General features: G+C 35.7%; 1 protein-coding gene and 1 pseudogene across 1 annotated transcript in view; one reads left to right on the top strand and one right to left on the bottom strand.

The window, feature by feature from the left end:
* LOC118501213 lies at positions 1-3,271 on the top strand (annotated as a pseudogene).
* The window catches only part of UACA (uveal autoantigen with coiled-coil domains and ankyrin repeats), a 95,079-nt gene that overhangs the window by 38,372 nt on the left and 39,090 nt on the right, over positions 1-17,617 (bottom strand). Inside the window, 4 exon segments of the mRNA XM_028506743.2 lie at positions 7,242-7,299; positions 8,096-8,160; positions 10,890-10,978; positions 15,433-15,566. Coding sequence (XP_028362544.1) covers positions 7,242-7,299; positions 8,096-8,160; positions 10,890-10,978; positions 15,433-15,566 — 346 coding nt within the window.

Here is a 17,617-nt window from a genome sequence, read left to right as displayed (position 1 = left end):
AAAAGGAAAATGATGAATGGTGAACATCTGTTGGTAAGACATGTGGTATTTTGCTAGGTCCATTTAAGTGATAAATTCTTCATTTTCTAAACTACCAAGCTTCACTCTCAGGTTAGCATTATAAGCGTCAATTTTCTATCAGAAAATGGAATAGACAAGACCATCTTATAAATCTCATATAATTTTTAAGCAACAACAAATTTTATTACCCTACAGAAGGCAAGAATATACTGCTCTTCTAAGGATAAACACAGATAATAAAAATCCAGTTTAAATTTTCTTTTATAGTATATTTTTAAACATGGCTATAACTGGCTCGATCCCTGAAGTGTTAGCTGGGTTTTTATTAAAGAACCATATTCACTTTCTTATAAAAGAACCACAGGAGATAAAGTATGACTCATACAATTCATATTACCTTTCCAAAGCAGAGATTGCAATGTCTGCCCTTAATGACACAAAGCAGGGTCATTTTGCTAAAAATTATAAAATTGCACAATGTGTCTTCTCTGACCAACACTAGAATACATATTTGTATTATGAAAAAATATTGTTAAATTCATAAAACAGAATTGTGTTTATACTGCCATGAACTATTTAAAGCCTATGCATTAATCCTAGATTATCAGCACAAAAAGTACTAACAAAGTCAACATCCTTTTGTCTGTGGTATATAATTCAATAGAACAAAACCAAGCATACATGAGATCAAGTAAATGTTCATTTCTGGATGTCTTTAATTCAGCAAGTCTTTTATATAAAATATATAAACTTAAAAAAAGGTAAACTGAAACTGAATACATTAACTCAGAAATAAAATTAAAAACCATGAGGCCCAATTAAAAATAAAAATAAAAAATGTAAAGCATGATAAATTTCAGAGTGATGAGACAGTGAACAAGTACAGTCACTATTAAAGGTGCTACAGTGGAGAGTGGCATCTGATCACCAAACTCTGGTCGTCTTTCTTCTAGGGCAGTGAAACTGTGCTGGGGACATGGTGGCTCGCCTAAGAGACCACAGTTCCCAGTGTCCCTTGCGTGTATGTATGACCACATGAGTTAGATCATGCCTATGAACCCTGACAAGAGTGATGTGTGCCACTTTCTAGTCTAGGGCTCAAAGCAGTGGTTTTACATTCCTGGACAATCTTTCTCCTTCCTGTTAGCAGGAAAACAGAGGTGCTGCCACCAGCTCCAGTCTTAAAGATGAGGACAAGGCCCTGGGCGATGGTAAAAGTGCAAAATGGGAGGAATCTGGATCCCTGGATGACCATATAGAGCAGAGGTACAAGCCAATGTGAAAATCAGGACTGTGACATGAAAGAAATTAATTCTGGAGTACTGTCCATGCCCTGCTAAAGAAGCTAAGGCCATCATCAGATTGGGAATATTTAAGTGAATAGAAAACTGTTTCAGCAATGCAAACAATTAAATGAGTTTTGGGCTATGGTACCATTGGTAAAATATGTCTCCTGATATCCTACATATCAAACACATTTGCAACTGAGTACGTACTGTTTCCAGTAACTATGCTGTCACAGTTATGATTGGTGGAGAGCCATATACTCTTGGACTTTGTGATACTGCAGGGCAAGAGGAGTATGACTACCACCATGGAGTTATATACAAATAGATGTATTTCTAGTTTGCTTTTCAGTGGTCTCTCCACTCTGCTTTGAAAATGTGAAAGAAAAGTAGGTACCTGAGATAACTCACCACTGTCTGAAGACTCCTTTCTTGCTGTTGGGACCCAAACTGATCTGAGAGATGACCCCTCTCCTATTGAGAAACTTTTCAAGAACAAACAGAACACTATCGCTCCAGAGACTGCTGAACAGCTGGCTTGTGACCTGAAGGCCATCAAGTATGTGGAGTGTTCCGTGCTCACACAGACAGGCTTAAAGAATGCATTTGACAAAGCAGTACTGGCTACCCTGGAGCCTCCAGAAATGAAGAGCCACAGGTGGACATCGCTCCAGCATCCTTCTGCACAGCTGGTATCAACATCATATTAAAAGCAATGTTTAAATCAAACTAAAAATTAAAAATTATAATTTGTTTTTGCAATAATGACACATGTTCTACACTCAGCCACATGCACTCATGTGAGACAAAGCCCATAGATAGGTATGGCCCCTTCCCCTGCTCACTGTTCGTTAACTCTGAGTAACTGTGCATTGTCAGAAACGTGATCAGTACTAGCTTTTGTTTTGTTGTTTCAAAAAAGTTTATTTTATTTTTGTTTAAAAGCAAGGCATACTTGTGATGCCTCTGCAACAGTCTAATTCAAGTTGTTAAAGCTGTTCCCAGGTTCCACTTTGGAGAGTGTGCTGGGATATCTAGATTTTTATCTTTGGGGGGTTCTGTGTGGAAGGGACTTGTTTTCGTTGAGTCATTTTTTTAAAAAAATAATTAACCATGGGTCAGCACTTAAGGAGGATGGAGTGATTCCACAATCACTTCCTAGATTTAGTTTAGAAAACATGTCCCCCACCTGGTGCTCTTAAGAAGGTGTATGGTAAATGCCTCATTTAATAACATACTCCTTTTTGGAAGTTGCCTTTTCTCTCCACCCTTGAGCAGGTCCAGTGTTCGATGAAACCTATGACAGCCGGAGGGACCTGTCTCGTCCCTCCTCTTTTCCAGATGCACTACATATGTGACTGTGACTTTCAAGGAAATTTATTAGCCATTTGCTAATTTTTTGAAGTTAATGTCTAACTTCTTTCACGGACAAATGAAGAAAAGTACTGTACCTTCTGAAATACACCAAATGTATTGTGTACATAACTTTTAAAAAAAACAAACCTTTCCCCCATCAGTTATTATCCTACATGCTTAGCACAGACATGTAGCTCAATGTGTACAACATGGTGATCCTAGAACATAGCCGAAAACCTGGTGTACATGAGGGGTGGTACTGGGAGACAGATGTCTGTGGAACAATTCACATCCTCTTTTGTGCTATGAGGGTGGAAACGTGCTTCATTAAGAAGCTAGGAGTGGGGTGGAGTGGGGAGAACATTTAACAATCTGGAGACCAGCCAGGGGACTTCCCTTATTTATGTTTTACATGTGGAATCCTACAGCAGCTGATTGAGGATCTCTTGTTTAATAAAAAAATCACAAAGAAAGTCTAATGAAGACTCTTTATAAGTGTTAATAGAGAATTTATCAGCTTATTTTGATTGCAGATTACAGTTTTTAAAAATGTTCAGATAATCTCCACCTCTCCTAAATCCTAATTCTTGTAGATTCACTAGTGTTGAACCAATGCTTTCTGTCTCAATTCTGTGTTGTATATGCATTCTGTTTAGATGTATTAAACAAACAAACAATGCTTCACAAGCCAAAACAAGAAAAAGAAGTAAGTTAATTCTGTGGGGTGTTTTTTTAAAGCCAATGTTACTTTACAGTGCCTTGGTCACAGCAGCCTAGCCTTACCCCTGATTCAAACAATGTCGCTATCTGAAAACAGGTGCTGCCGTAGCAAACACCCAAACTGCAGGCACTAGTTTAGTGGTTGGGTACTAGGTGGAAAGTAAATATGTTTCAGGCTAGAAACCTTGTGGTTTTTCTTATGCTGTGGAAAAACATTTCATAGAGCTACCATCTATGATCATTTAGAAGGTACCCCATGTGACCATAGAGGCTTTCTAGGTAAAGCAATAGAAAGAGCCAAAATTTTAGTGCATATGGGCATCTGCTTACTGCTTTAATAAGGTATTTAGAAGAGATGAGGTCAAGCAAGAATTAGCCAATTTATGAACACAGATGGAAGGAAACAGAGAATGTCCAGATATTTGGACCTTCACAGCTGTGGACAGACAATTGTTTCTCTATATCAAACAACAGGTTGTAAAACTATTCTAGGTCACAAATTTCCTCAAAGAACTCCCAATAAAGAAAAAAGGAAAAAAGAGATCCAGTTCTGGATAAACATTAGATTAAGGATATTATATTTCCGTTCAAGACTATTATTTCAGACAGCTTTGAGGTAGCAGCCATTAAAAGTACAACTCATGAGTCTAGAAATAAAAAACAAGGAATAGAGGAGGGTTAAGAACTGTATGTCCAGAAAATAACTTCGGAGATGGTTCTGGACATAATGAAGTGGCTGGCAACAAAGAGACCAGAAATGTACCAAAGTCTAGGGGAATTATATTACCTGAGACCCCAGAAGCCCAGTTGGCTCAACTCATGATCACTCCAGCTCTTCGGTACAGAGGGCGTACCCTTCAACATCAATTTATCTGTGGTCTCAGAGGACAATGGACAAATAAGAACCTCCTACAAAGCAGAGCTAGGGCCCACAGAAGATGATGGACACAGCATTTCCACCAGAAAACAGAACCAGGGGGGCATCAGAGGAGCGAACCAAGAAATTTACTCCAAGACCTCAGTAGGAAGTTTGCAAGCTTTGCTCAGCAGCATTTGATATCTGCTATTGACTAGTAACTGCAATGTGTTTTTGGGTTCTCCCTTTTCTGAAAGAGACTTTGTCTTTCATTTATCCTGTTCTTGCTCCATAACTATATATTGTGGGGAGCAGACCTCTTCTCTTTGAGTTTACAGATTGCTGAACCATGAAGAGCCACATCAGAACAACAATAAAAAAAGTCCACTGCCCAGGAATCCTAGAATTTGAGCAAGCAGCAGTAACTGGGTTGGCTTGTGTATCCTCTCCCTTAGGGAGGAGGTAAAGAGTTCTGTGTGGGGAAAGTAGGGGCTGCAGCAACATCTAGAAGGCCAGAGGGTTGGATTGTGGCAGAAAATGCAATTTGCTACCAAAATCTTTTCTTCCCTTCTACAGTATAGCAGCTCAGCCATGACTAGCGACCTAGAAACTACATTACTGAGCCTTCCTTGAAGATAGATACAGCTTATTCCCTTTGCTTTTATTGATGGAATATGAATAGACGGCTATCATAGACTTCCAAATCTGGGCCGTAGAATTTAGGCATGTGCTTCTTCATGCTCTTTCCCTTTCCTGCTCACTGGAACACAGATATGACTGCAACCCTGCTTCAACCATGTAGCTGAGGAAGACACTCAGAGGAAGTAGAGCAATAAGATGGAAAGAATTCAGCTCATGAATGACCTTGAGCCATCTGCCAACCTCTACCACTTAACAATTTTTTTATAAGCAGTTGATACTGAAGTTTTTTTATCGCATCAACTTCATTCTAGCTTCATCCATGCAACTACTGAACAAATGTTAAGATTTCAATTGGTTAAGTTGTACCAGCTCTAAATAACAGGGGTAATAAAATCCGTAGCATACAAAAAAATCACACATGTTTAACATATACATTTTGATGAGTTTGGATATATGCATGCATGGTGAAACTATTACCACACTCAGGTACTAAACGAATATCCTCATCACATCCAAAAATGTCATCATCATGTGCATGTGTGTTTTGTTTTTGGTTGATTTTACTCTTTGTATGGTAAAAACACAACCTGAGATCCAACCCCTTATTACATTTTAAAGAGCATGTTAATTACGTATTAATTATGTGAAATTTTTTCATATAATTATACCTCAAAAGGCACTAAAAAGTAAAAACAACTGGAGAAAACGGAACATTGACTTGACAACACTGAAAACATTTTCAAATGCATTAAGTATAATAATGGTATTATACTTAGCTTACAAAATAAAATCATTATCTTTCAGAGATACAAATTAAATTATTTATGGATAAAGTTATATCATGTCTTGAATTTAATATAAAATAAGCCAGCGGAGAGGAAGAATAATGTGTGATGGTATAGATAAACCCAAACTGGCCATATGTTAACAACTGTCTAAGCTGAGTGAAGAGTATAGGTATTTAATATAATATTCTAACTTTATGTGTGTTTAAAATTGTCCATAATAAGTAGTTAAAAACAAATTTTTAAAAGTGATTATTAATGATGTGGGATTTTTAAAACTGGGAAAAAGTGGTAGGAGAACAGAAATATCATGTGTCACATATTCATACTTCAGTAAGAGGCAAAATCATTTTCAAAATTCCATCGAACACTGCAAATTAGTATTATAAATATAAACTGTATTTTAATGGTTTTAAATTTAATTTGTAAACATGTCTTGATGATTCCATAACTGTACAAGCTTGATAAGCACATCACTTATAAATCTAGGCTTACATTTTATTTAAGTAGCAATACAAAACTATCATCAAAAATAAAATCTATAGTAACTCACAGGGGCACTGTGAGACTGAAGTTATAATGTATGTTAAAATACTTTGAAAATAATATTATTCTATACAAATATAAAAGAAAAATGCATTGTGTAAAAAATTAAACTATCATAAAAGCACATAAAATGTAAAAAAAAATTAAGGTATACGAAGTTTGAAGGAAATTTGTAGTACAATCCATGTCTAACACAAACAGCTTGAATCTATTACAGACAGTCCACATATGTGAGAAGAGAGGGTAAGTGATTTTTTTTCTTTCCTTTGGCCTTCTAATAAACTGAAGGATGGTCAGGCCTAGAAGAGTCAGGCCACTGGTCAGATATTACATTCCAAAAATATTTAACATCCAACTTTTTTCTAAGTATTTTAAGACACCTAAGGAATAATACAGGTAAGTTTAGATATGCAGCCCTGAGTAATAAAGTCTGTGAAATTATTAGTATAAATCTTTTTTAAAATCTAGCACATTACAGTGATATGAAATTCAGCACTGACACCTCTAACTAAACAGCCACCACCACCCTTAATTAAGAAATTACTACGTGTCAGGCACTGCTTATGATTTAATTGTAAACACTTATTGCAGTAGTATTAACTTCATTTTGAAGATGAGAAAAATGAAGTTCAGATATGTTAAATAGGTAAATGTAGTTTTCAAGAAAGAAAAGTCTTCCTCCCTCCCATTTCTCCTGCCAATTCCCAAACTAACTCACTAACTTACTAAATCTCTCTCAGCCTTTCCCTTCCTCCATCCTTCTCTCCCTCCTTCCTTGCAAGCCCTTGAGAGCAGGTTACAGCTTATTCATTTTTGGATTTTCAGTATCTAGCAAACTGGACAGTAAATATTGGCTAAACAAACCTTTTTAAGCTGTACAATCTAAAAAAAATTCAAATTCAAGAAATTTGTAATACTGTATTTCTCCATGAATCATATAAATACATGCATGTTAAAGCTTTAAAATGAATGTAAGTGCCTAGCCACTTAACAAGTATTTGTTTCTGTCCAGGTGCAACCTGAGCTTACCAGCGTCGTGGAGTGCGGTTCTCCCCTGCAGGTCTGCATGTTCAGTGGGACAGCTGTACTGTTAAAACACAGAAACCTAGTCATCTGAGAGTTTCATTTTAAAATTAAACATCTAAATTCCAATGAATAGCTGTCATTTAATCTTTAAATATTCCATTTATTGAAAAACAAGGACTACTAGACAGGCCACTAAAATATTTTGACATGAAACAAATATAATAACTTTATGCTGTAAATTTAACAATATTTCATCAAACAGGAAAACATATGGTGCATTACAATTGCCTGGGATATAGAAACTATGTTATTGTTTGGTTGTATTTTTTCCCCATCATAGGTTAAAACTGAACAACTGAATCAGAAAAACCAATGAGTCCCACTGTTAAACTTAGTTGTGAAAATGTTTATGGTAATAGATGACTGGACCCTTTAACTGAAAATTCAGCCCGCTAAGTCATAGAATTTTGTGGCTGCCTGATTACATGCTTAAGTAATGGTTAATATTATTTAGTGTAGGTTTTACTGATGTTTATTAGACATGCACAGATTCTATGCTGCCTTGCTTTATCTTACGTCATGTACCAGACAACAGAGAATTCCAACCTCCAGCTAATGTCAACAGGAAGGTCACATCTTTGTTATTTATTTTTAATACACCGAGTTATGCAATTCACTTCCCTCAGAGTTTGTGCTCTTTATTGTTCACATTCTTTCACAAACTATGAAAAAATACTATGTAAACTATTAGAGTTAGCCTATTATTTTCTTTTATCTCAAATTCTGAAAACATATTAAAAACACATCTATTATTTTGCAGTCAAAATAATAAAGCCAATATTAACCACTTTTACTACCTGTAGAAGTTTTTGTAGGCACAATGCATGTCCATACTTTGCAGCCAGGTGAAGAGCATTTCTCCCTATAAGAGTTTAAAATATATGTGAATTTTCCATAGAAATGTGATTAATTTTTTCAAAATGAATTGACAGGTTACTTAATTTGTAAGCATGTTTTCTAAGATATTTCTAAGATATAGAAAGAGTTTCTAAGATATTTCACCTGGATGGATATTTTAATAAGATATAATTGCACACACCAAAACAACAAAGGCGGGAAGAAAAATTATGCACGTGAATACACAGACAGCAAGCACTTTGTCTCATTTGACCTGTACCTACAATACCTATAGCAGTGCCTCAGACAGTGAGTAATTACACACTGGCACAGCAAAGAAGGCAGGGAGAGAGGGAGAGAAGAGAGACGGAAAAAGAAAATGAGGAAGAGAGAAAAGGAAAGATACCTAGATTTCTCATAACATTTCCAAATCAGCAGCATATATACTAAAATGAAGTAAATTAAGAGGTATGCCAAAGAAAGGGTATTCTCTAATTTCTATATTCCAACTAAAATTCAAAGTTCATTAAGAAACTGTCTTGGCCCTGGCTGGCATAGCTCAGTGGATTGAGCGTGGACTGAGAACCAAAGTGTCACAGGTTCGATTCCCAGTCAGGAAACATACCTGGGTTGCAGGCCACGGCCCCCAGCAACCACACACTGATGTTTTTCTCTCTCTCTCTCTCCCCCTCCCTTCCATCTCTAAAAATAAATAAATAAAATCTTAAAAAAAAAAAGAAATTTTCTCTTAAAATCAGTCTTGTTCACCTATAAGGAGACGGGAGGAGAGAGGGGAGGGGGGAGGGGGAGAGGGGAGGGGAGGGGATGGAGGAGAGGGGAGGAGAGAGGAGGAGAGGGGAGGAGAGAGGAGGAGAGGGGAGGAGAGAGGAGGAGAGAGGAGGAGAGAGGGGAGGGGAGGGAGGGAGGGTATAAAGTGGAATGGTGAAATAGTCCCTGGTGTTCAACAAAATGTCACAGACACTCGGTCACGTAAAAATGTCAAGTCAGGTATTTTGTTGGCCAAATTCAGATCCAGCCACTTAAGACAGGGCACTAAAAGTCAAGAAAATATCAGATCTAAGGTTTACCACTATAAATTATAGTAAAGGTTCATACCTGGTAAGACCCAAGTCACGAATACACCAAAACCACACTAACTTGAAATCTGGTTATTTTCAATATACTTTCATATTGCTTGCAAATAAAGAAATTAAGATCAAATAAAGTTTTTTAATCCAACTTTATCAAATATCCACATTTGGATTATAACAAATAATATAACAAGTGAGACAAGGTCCTTGTCCTCAGAAAAGGACAACTCTAAGGACAAACATAATAAAACAGAGCAAATAAAAGTATGACTAAACAACAGCAAAAACAAAAGACCAAGTTAAGCAGGTATGCTGAAACAGAGTATATGAAATGATTTCTTCTGAGCTTGGGGAAGCCGGTGAGCTTGACCTGCACAGGAGGAAGCTGGGCAAAAGTTACTGATTGGCCACTAGGCAAAAACATCCAGATCAGAAAGGATACAGACAAAACCAAGAAAGATACTTGAATCAGTAATAAATTTTAAAAGTCTTAAGAGTTCTCAAAAGGTATAGTTAGTTCAAATTTCTAAAAATAAATATTCCCCTGCATCAGTGGAAGGCATATATAATAGACCTATTCTTTTGTTCTTTCAAAGGTGACAGATAGTTTGGTCTTCAACTTAGAATTTGATACACATTTAGGTAAAGATTTTCCTCATTAACTCAATTGTGATCCCTCTTCCTCTCCCTCCTTCCATTTCTAAACAAAGAGCTAGTTAACAGTAATGTATTTATTTGTCCACACATGGCCTCGTAGAATAAAACATTGAAGCTGGTAAGAAAATTCTCTGTTCTAGGTCATCTCCTATTTAATTGAATAACGAAGTAGAACCGCAGAGAAATAAACTGTCAAGAGTCCCAGAGAACTGAGAATGGGTATCCTGATGAACAGAAAACTAACACACTCATTGAAGTAAAGCAATAGTTGTGTTCAAATACTTGAAGGTTGACCTTGTGACATGCACTCAGGCTTATGCTGAAAGATTTTAAAAGACAGACAGAGGTACAGCTAAATGTAAGCAGAAAACATGGTAATGGATAGACCCTAACTATCTATAATAATTTTTTAAAATTTAGTTAACCAAACACAGAACAGATTTCCTTGTGAGGCACAATAATTAAGAACACAGACTCTGCCAGTGACACATCCACGGAAGGACCCAGTGCCTCACAGCCTCATCGGGGTGATGTAGCGATGAAAGGAGTCAGCAAGTGTGTAGCACTCAGATGTCATGGAAGTGTCAGCTATTCTTGTTGTGACCATTACTGGTAGTGTTGTTGTCACGAGGTTGTTAGTTTCCTATCACAAGGTATGTCCAACCAAATGCCAAATGACCTTACAACATAAAGGATCCATATACTGAACAGAATAACCCTAATAGTTCTTCAAAATCTGAGATTTTAGGATCCTGTAACACTACCAAGACCACCACTAGACTTGAGACCCTCAACTGATCATCAGTTCAGTAATCCTTTCTACTAAGTTTCCTGTACCTGACCTTTCCCAGACAAAACCTCAGAAATAAACCTTTCTCAACTACTTAAAAACAGAAAATTAAGGATTTCTCTTTTTAAATCACATTTATATCTGCATAAGGACATTAATAGTGGATATGTTTGTATCTCCTTTCGGTTTTGTAATTGACTGTTGAGGCAAACATACCTGCAGTGTCACTGGTTGTAATATCAACTCCATGTATAAGGATGGCATTCAAACATTCAAGATTCCCCTTTGAGGCCACCACATGGAAGCTAAACAAAAAGAAAATATTTGTTATGCCATGGAAACTACCAAAGGTCAACTGAAATGCTACAGTAACATCACTCTTTATTCAACAGACACACACATTTTAAAATCTGGCATATCTATGTATTTAGTAGAAGAAAAAAGAAATCTGTCCCATGTTACCGAAAAACTCATTTAAACCCAAACATACATAAGGGGCCAATTCTTTCTAGAAATACCTCCTTAGAACCAATGGAATATTCCAATAATCAATAGTCACTAGTAGAAATTTTATACTATAAGAGGTCTGTCCAGAAAAAGTCTAACCATCATTAACATAACAAGAACAGTTTGTACCACATCGATGTTACCCAGCAGCCAAGGAGAGTGGGCTGGGATGCACACGTGTGAACAATGATGACTTCACTGTACTGGTCAGTGGGGGTGGTAGATGCTGTTGAGTGAGCATGTGTGAAGTGTGGCCATCACATTCAAAATGACTGAGCAAGTAGAGCAATGAATCTGCACCAAATTTTGCATTAAGCTTGAACATTCCTCTGCAGAAACTATTCAGATGATTCAGAAGGCTGCAACTATGGACAACTGATCAACTATCCCAACTGAAGGGATAGTATCAAAATACTATCCCTTCTTTTTTAGAATTATCAAATTAAACCTGACATAAATAAGTCTTCAAAAACAACCAACTAAACTACACTTGAAAGCCATAAAAGAACTGGCATCAGCTTCTCTAAAAGTAAAAATGATTACCACCTAATTCTCCTTTCACTCATGGACTGGTACAACTGGTTGAAGTTTCGCATAAACAGATATAATTGAACAATTTTCCATATGGCAAGTAAAGCCTGCTTAAAAAGTAGTTTTAAGCCATCAAGTATTCCAGACATGAAATGAAAAACCCCATTGTTTCTTTGATCATCAAACACTTTATAAATCAACAAATATTTACAGAAACTTTTTGCGTGCAGTAAGAACTGACACTGACTATATTCCATCAAATCCAAACAGGTAAGTACAGAAGGACTTGTTGGCAAAGGCCGTAGAACTCAGGTTGAGACAGAACTGAGGCCCTAAACAAGTACAATAACCACTGTGAGGATGGCAGGAGATAAAGGGTATGCATGTGCTCAGCAAGGTGCCTGGACACTGATGCACTCTGTATCACATTCGCAGAAGGGGTCCTTCCTGACCCCTTCACTTAAACGTTTGACATTTCCCCATTCCCCGAAACCTCAGGAGTCCAGTTCCCATCCTTGCCTTTATTATTCTACATAGAATTGTGCATTTCCTAACATAATATGTAAATTGAGGATTTATTTTCTTCATAGCCTATCAATCCCTTCCCACTCAACTATAAATTCATAAAAGCAAGGATTTTTGTCCATTTGGCTTCCTATTATGTTCCCAGAACCAATCTAAATACTAGTCAGATGATGGACCCTAAGATATTTGAATAACTGAATGCTTAAGGACAAAATCTGGAGATACCTTACAAATTCATTTTCACATATTACAAAATTCAGCCATGCATCTCTATGAAGGACCTAAGTGCAAACTAGAGACAAAGCACTACTAATTAAAGTTAAACAGACTTGGTATAATTTGAATTAGAGAGAAAGAGACATTTCTGATAAAAGGAATAGTGTTCTTAAAAGTTAGATAAATTCTACTTATAGTAGAATTAAAATAGTGTAAGGTTGAGGGTATCAGTCTCTCTGCAACACTAAAGTGGGGAATTATACCACGCAAGGTGTATCTTTACACCATTAGAATCTTTGAAGGCATGGTAGTTTCCTTTGAGCACAGGTTTTATTCTCCCAGCACTCTTAGAGCTACTTCTTGTTTGCTTGTTTTCATTTCTTAGCTCACAAAATTTGGGAGACTTCTTTCTTCAAAATAAATCATCATTATATACTAATGATGTACTAAAGGGCGGAAATCACAACAATATTCAATGCATTATTAACGCTGGTGTGCTATAAATAGATGTGCTTCAGAAAGAAGATATAGCAATCATTATGCTAAGAGTTGTAAAGGAAATTTGAAAAACTGCATTATAGAAATACTTTTTTGCAATTAAAAAATCAATACATTTTATTTTTTTAATACATTTTCTTTTTTAAACAAGACATGTACTACTACTTCCATAACAGACATGCAAATAATTTGGACAATACCTACCCTGTAAGAACAATCCCAGTCCCTGAAGAACAACTAGAAAAGCTGCATAAAATATAAGACATATGTTTGGCCCTGGCTGGGTAGCTCAGTTACTTAGAGCATCATCCCAATAGGCCAAAGTTGTGGGTTCGATCTCTGGTCAGGGCACATACAAGAATCAATCAGTGAATGCATACATAAATGGAACAACAAATTGATGTCTCTCTCTCTGATTTATTTATCAATAAAATATTTTAAAAAATATATAAGGCATATGTTTGAAATCATCAGTGAGCTAACAAGATAGTGAAAAATTAAAAAGGCAAGATGCAAGAAAAGACAGAGGTCCAGAGAGGTGAGCTTGGTGTTTGAGGCCATTTTTGTCTAGGAGCAATTATTGATTCCAGAGAAAATAGCTGGGAAGTTGAACCTCTGACAGCTTTAGGGCTGGGAGATGGAAATTGGAATCCACAATTCTCCAAGGGGTAGGGGAATTTCTTAATGGATCTGCCCCATTTTGCATTGGCAAAAAAGACTGCAACCTAAGAGAGAGGTGAACAGGAAGAAAATAGATCTTTGCAGTGACTACAGCCAAGATCCAAATATTTCATTTTTGAAATTGGGATTGAACTCAAGGAGCACTTGTTACTTTTGTCTTAAATTTCCAAATTAACCACCCCCCATCATCAAAAATAAATTTATTCTTATAATTATAGATAATACAGAAAATATATTTGTAACAGGTTATATATTTGACTAATTATAAAATGCTTTAATTAAGGGAGAATACAGCTTGTGTGTAACAAAATGAAAATATTTTATCTTATAAATCCCAGAAAGAATTCTACCTCCTATAATGAAAACCTCAAAGACTAGTTACACTCAAATATTTCACAAAATAAAGTTCATAGTTCATCAAATTACATTATATTTTTACAACTCTGACCATTAACACAAATAATTTCACTCAAAATTGAACCCTAGCTCAAAAGAATCTAAACAAAAACTCAGCAACCATTCATTCAAAACATTCAAAGCATGGATGGGCAGAACTGAAGAAAGAAGGGTTTCAATGAAGATTTTCAATCCCGAAGAAGATTCCTTTATATCTTTTAATCTTAGTGTTTGGGAGAACAGAAACATGAGAAGCAAAGTCACTTTTAGATATTAAATTTTCACTATTTATGCTGTGAGTCCTATTAATAGCTTAAAATTTACCTAAAATAGGAGCAGGACTCAAAATAACCAATGTTTCTGTAGCTATCAAATTTCCAACTTGATAAAATTAAAATAGTATAGAAAAACTGGAACTTTTTAAACTTTATTGCTCCTAAAAACTATTTAATTTGTAAGTTTTATTTTGTTATTTTTACTATTCTTAAATATCTAAGCATCCTAAGGTAGTCAAACATTTACTATTCACTTCTTAATATTCATCTCTATATTTAGTATCTGGTTTCCAGTTATGATAGTCTAAATAAATTCAAGCTAGTATAAGACTGAGAGGAATTTCAGGAAATGAGACTTTTCACCTCTAACTTTGGAAGGTTTCCCAGATGTGGTTTTAACTGCTATAATTATAGATGATAGTAACAGAACCTAGATCTTACCCTTTAACTCAACGGATCCCCATCCTGAACTGGAAGGGAAATGATGGCTGGGGAAGGTGGGAGAAAAGATAAACGTGTAAACAAGCCAGAGGCCTCAGTGACACAAAAACTAAAGGGAAGGATCACTATCGATGACTCCCTGAGCCACACAAGTTATTCTGCCCCCCTTTCTGCTAAAAACATTCTCATTTAAACTAAACATGTCTCATTTACCCAAATATACAAATGAATTGGGGGTAGAGAGGAAAACACAGTGCAATTTACAGAACTGGAGACATAGAACTTGGGTTCCTATCCTAGCTCCGTAACTTTTGGTGAGATTAGAACAAATTATTTAACCTCTGTAAATTTTTCCTATTTCTTTTAGAGGGCCACTGCAAGGATTAAATAGGAGAAGGAATATGAAGAAGCTTCTAAAGGAAAGGCACCAAATAACGCAGGCTGTGGCATGCCATAGGACATGAAGAACTAGATCACTGCTGGTACTTGAACATTCTCTAGCTTGGAAATCTTTCAAGTTAGGAACAGTTATTGGTCCAGAATGTTTAAAAGTGATGTTTGAAACATTTTAAATTTGAGTTTTGATAAAGATTTTTCATTTAAAAAGATGATAAGCACAATTCACAAGCTACATTTGTATCCCAAGGGTCTTCCCAAATTCCCCCTAGGATATCATCAGTAATACTTACGCAGATCTGCCTTCCACATCTAGCTTGCCTGGATTGACCCCTTTTTTGGCAAGGATTGAGGACACTTTTTCTACATCTCCCCTTTCTGCTGCTTTCATCAATCGGTCATCATATTTGTTCCAATCTGCAGCATGCTACAAAAGTGGAAAAAAAGTAAACATGGCATATTATATATACTATACTAGCAAAGACTTTCTAAAGAAGAAAGGAAAAACATTATTGCATACCATATCATTCCATTTCCAATTACATCCCAAATTTCCTTCTTCCTGTTGTGCTAATTTCACAAAGAGAACCTTTCAAAAACACATGATATGCAGGAAATATTTCAAATCGTACTTTTGAGAAAAAGCATGCTTCTCATGTTCTCTGCTCTGTTTTCTTTGCTTTCAGAACAAAGAAAGTAAATTAATAATTGTTGAACACCTACCCTGTGCCAGGCATGAATTACTCAAACAACCCTAGTACGCTAAAATTATTATCCCCAATTAACAGATGAGAAAAGTCAAGGCTCCAAAACATTAAATGATTGAAGTGGCCAAGCCCAACCATAACTTCTCATGATTTCCAAAATCAGTGTGCTTCTCCCATCCTCTAACTCATGCTTTGAGACTTGGCTCTGGTTACATATCTCTAAACACCTTTAGATGCAGTGGAATTCTGCACACATTTTTTAAAAACTGCTCTCTCCTGCGGTTGGAAATATACTTATGGAGGCAAATCACACACACTAACACACACACACACACACACACACCCCTAAATAGAGAAAGCAATTCATTATATGTATATTAGGATAAAAAGAAACTTCTACAGAGAAAACATTTTAAAAAGGACTCTGAAGTATTAACTACTTAAAAATCCTAAGATAACAGGACTGTAAGTGACGTTCATTTTTCATTTTTACATTCAACATATATTGTTTTTATTAAAAAGACTTTTAATTTTAACAAAAGCTCAGTGCACATGTATTTAAAAGAGCAAAGGCAATTTTTAAAGTATGTTTTAACTGTATCAAGGCTATCTTTAGTTTTGAATGGAGAAAATACAGTCTCAATATTCTGAAGCCAAACCTTGGATCTTAAAGCAGAAATGTAGAACCCAGAACTAAAATATATATTATTTTAGCCTTTTAAAATATTATATAGTAAGCTTATTGCTAAATTTTGTGTTAAGTCCAGTATTATTTCTAGAGCAAAAAAAGATGTACATAATTTTGAATTAACTGACAAAGCAATTCCTATGTTCACAAATACCATAACAAATTTCTGGGGGGAAAATGAATCACTTATATGAAGCATATCTTCTAAATGTTTGACCAGTATGATTATTTTATATACTATCCCCTCCAAACCAAAAGAAAAAAATCACCAATTTTCTAGCTATATAAGCAATGTATTTATTAAATACTTGAAGTAAAAAATAAATATGAAAATTCAATATGAAAAAAGATGACTACATTAAAATTTTGACCCACTGCTAAAATGTAGTATTTCAGTGGAATCTAGTTCAAGTATCTACACAGGCTTCAGAATTGTTGTCTCTAAAGTCATCAAATTTGGAGATAACCCCCTTCCTTCTAACGTCAACAATTCAAACTGACAACCATGAGTAGAGACAGCCTGCTTATTGGCTCAGTCTAAACTACATGTTAGGTACCCCCTTTCTTTAGCTTTAAAGCAAAACAAAGGGTTTAGCAACTTAGAGAGTGGTCGGAGATGCAGGTTTAGGAGACTTTTCAAATGCCTAAGGGATTAAGTCACACAAATACTAGATCTAAATTGATTAACTTATTTTTGCAGTTAAAACGATCTTAACTTTATATCCAAGTAAATTTGCTGGGGGAGAAAGAAGCTATTTAAAACACTAAAAAAGGTAAAATCCAAAAGTAAGTCTGTTTAAAAGATAATTAAAGGCGATTGTAGTCTCTTATTATCACGTGGTTTTCACTTCTACTCTACCAAGCAGGTTTTCCACACTGCTCCACTGTCCGTTAACAGAAATACAGCTGAATTATTAAGATTCTGTCATAAGCTTTTTAAACCTAGAAAAAGAAAGAAGAAATTTTGTTTTCTAATATTAACACCAATCTGTTAATCGGATAAATCAAAAACAATATCGTAAGACAAAGAAACCAAAGTTAATAAAACAGTAGTACGCTTTAAACAAATACAATTCAGAAAGC

The sequence above is a fragment of the Phyllostomus discolor genome, chromosome 1, assembly GCF_004126475.2.
Source record: "Phyllostomus discolor isolate MPI-MPIP mPhyDis1 chromosome 1, mPhyDis1.pri.v3, whole genome shotgun sequence".
Lineage (NCBI taxonomy): Eukaryota > Metazoa > Chordata > Mammalia > Chiroptera > Phyllostomidae > Phyllostomus > Phyllostomus discolor.
The sequence above is the reverse complement of the archived record's forward strand: the minus strand, read 5'-3'. Positions and strand labels throughout refer to the sequence as shown.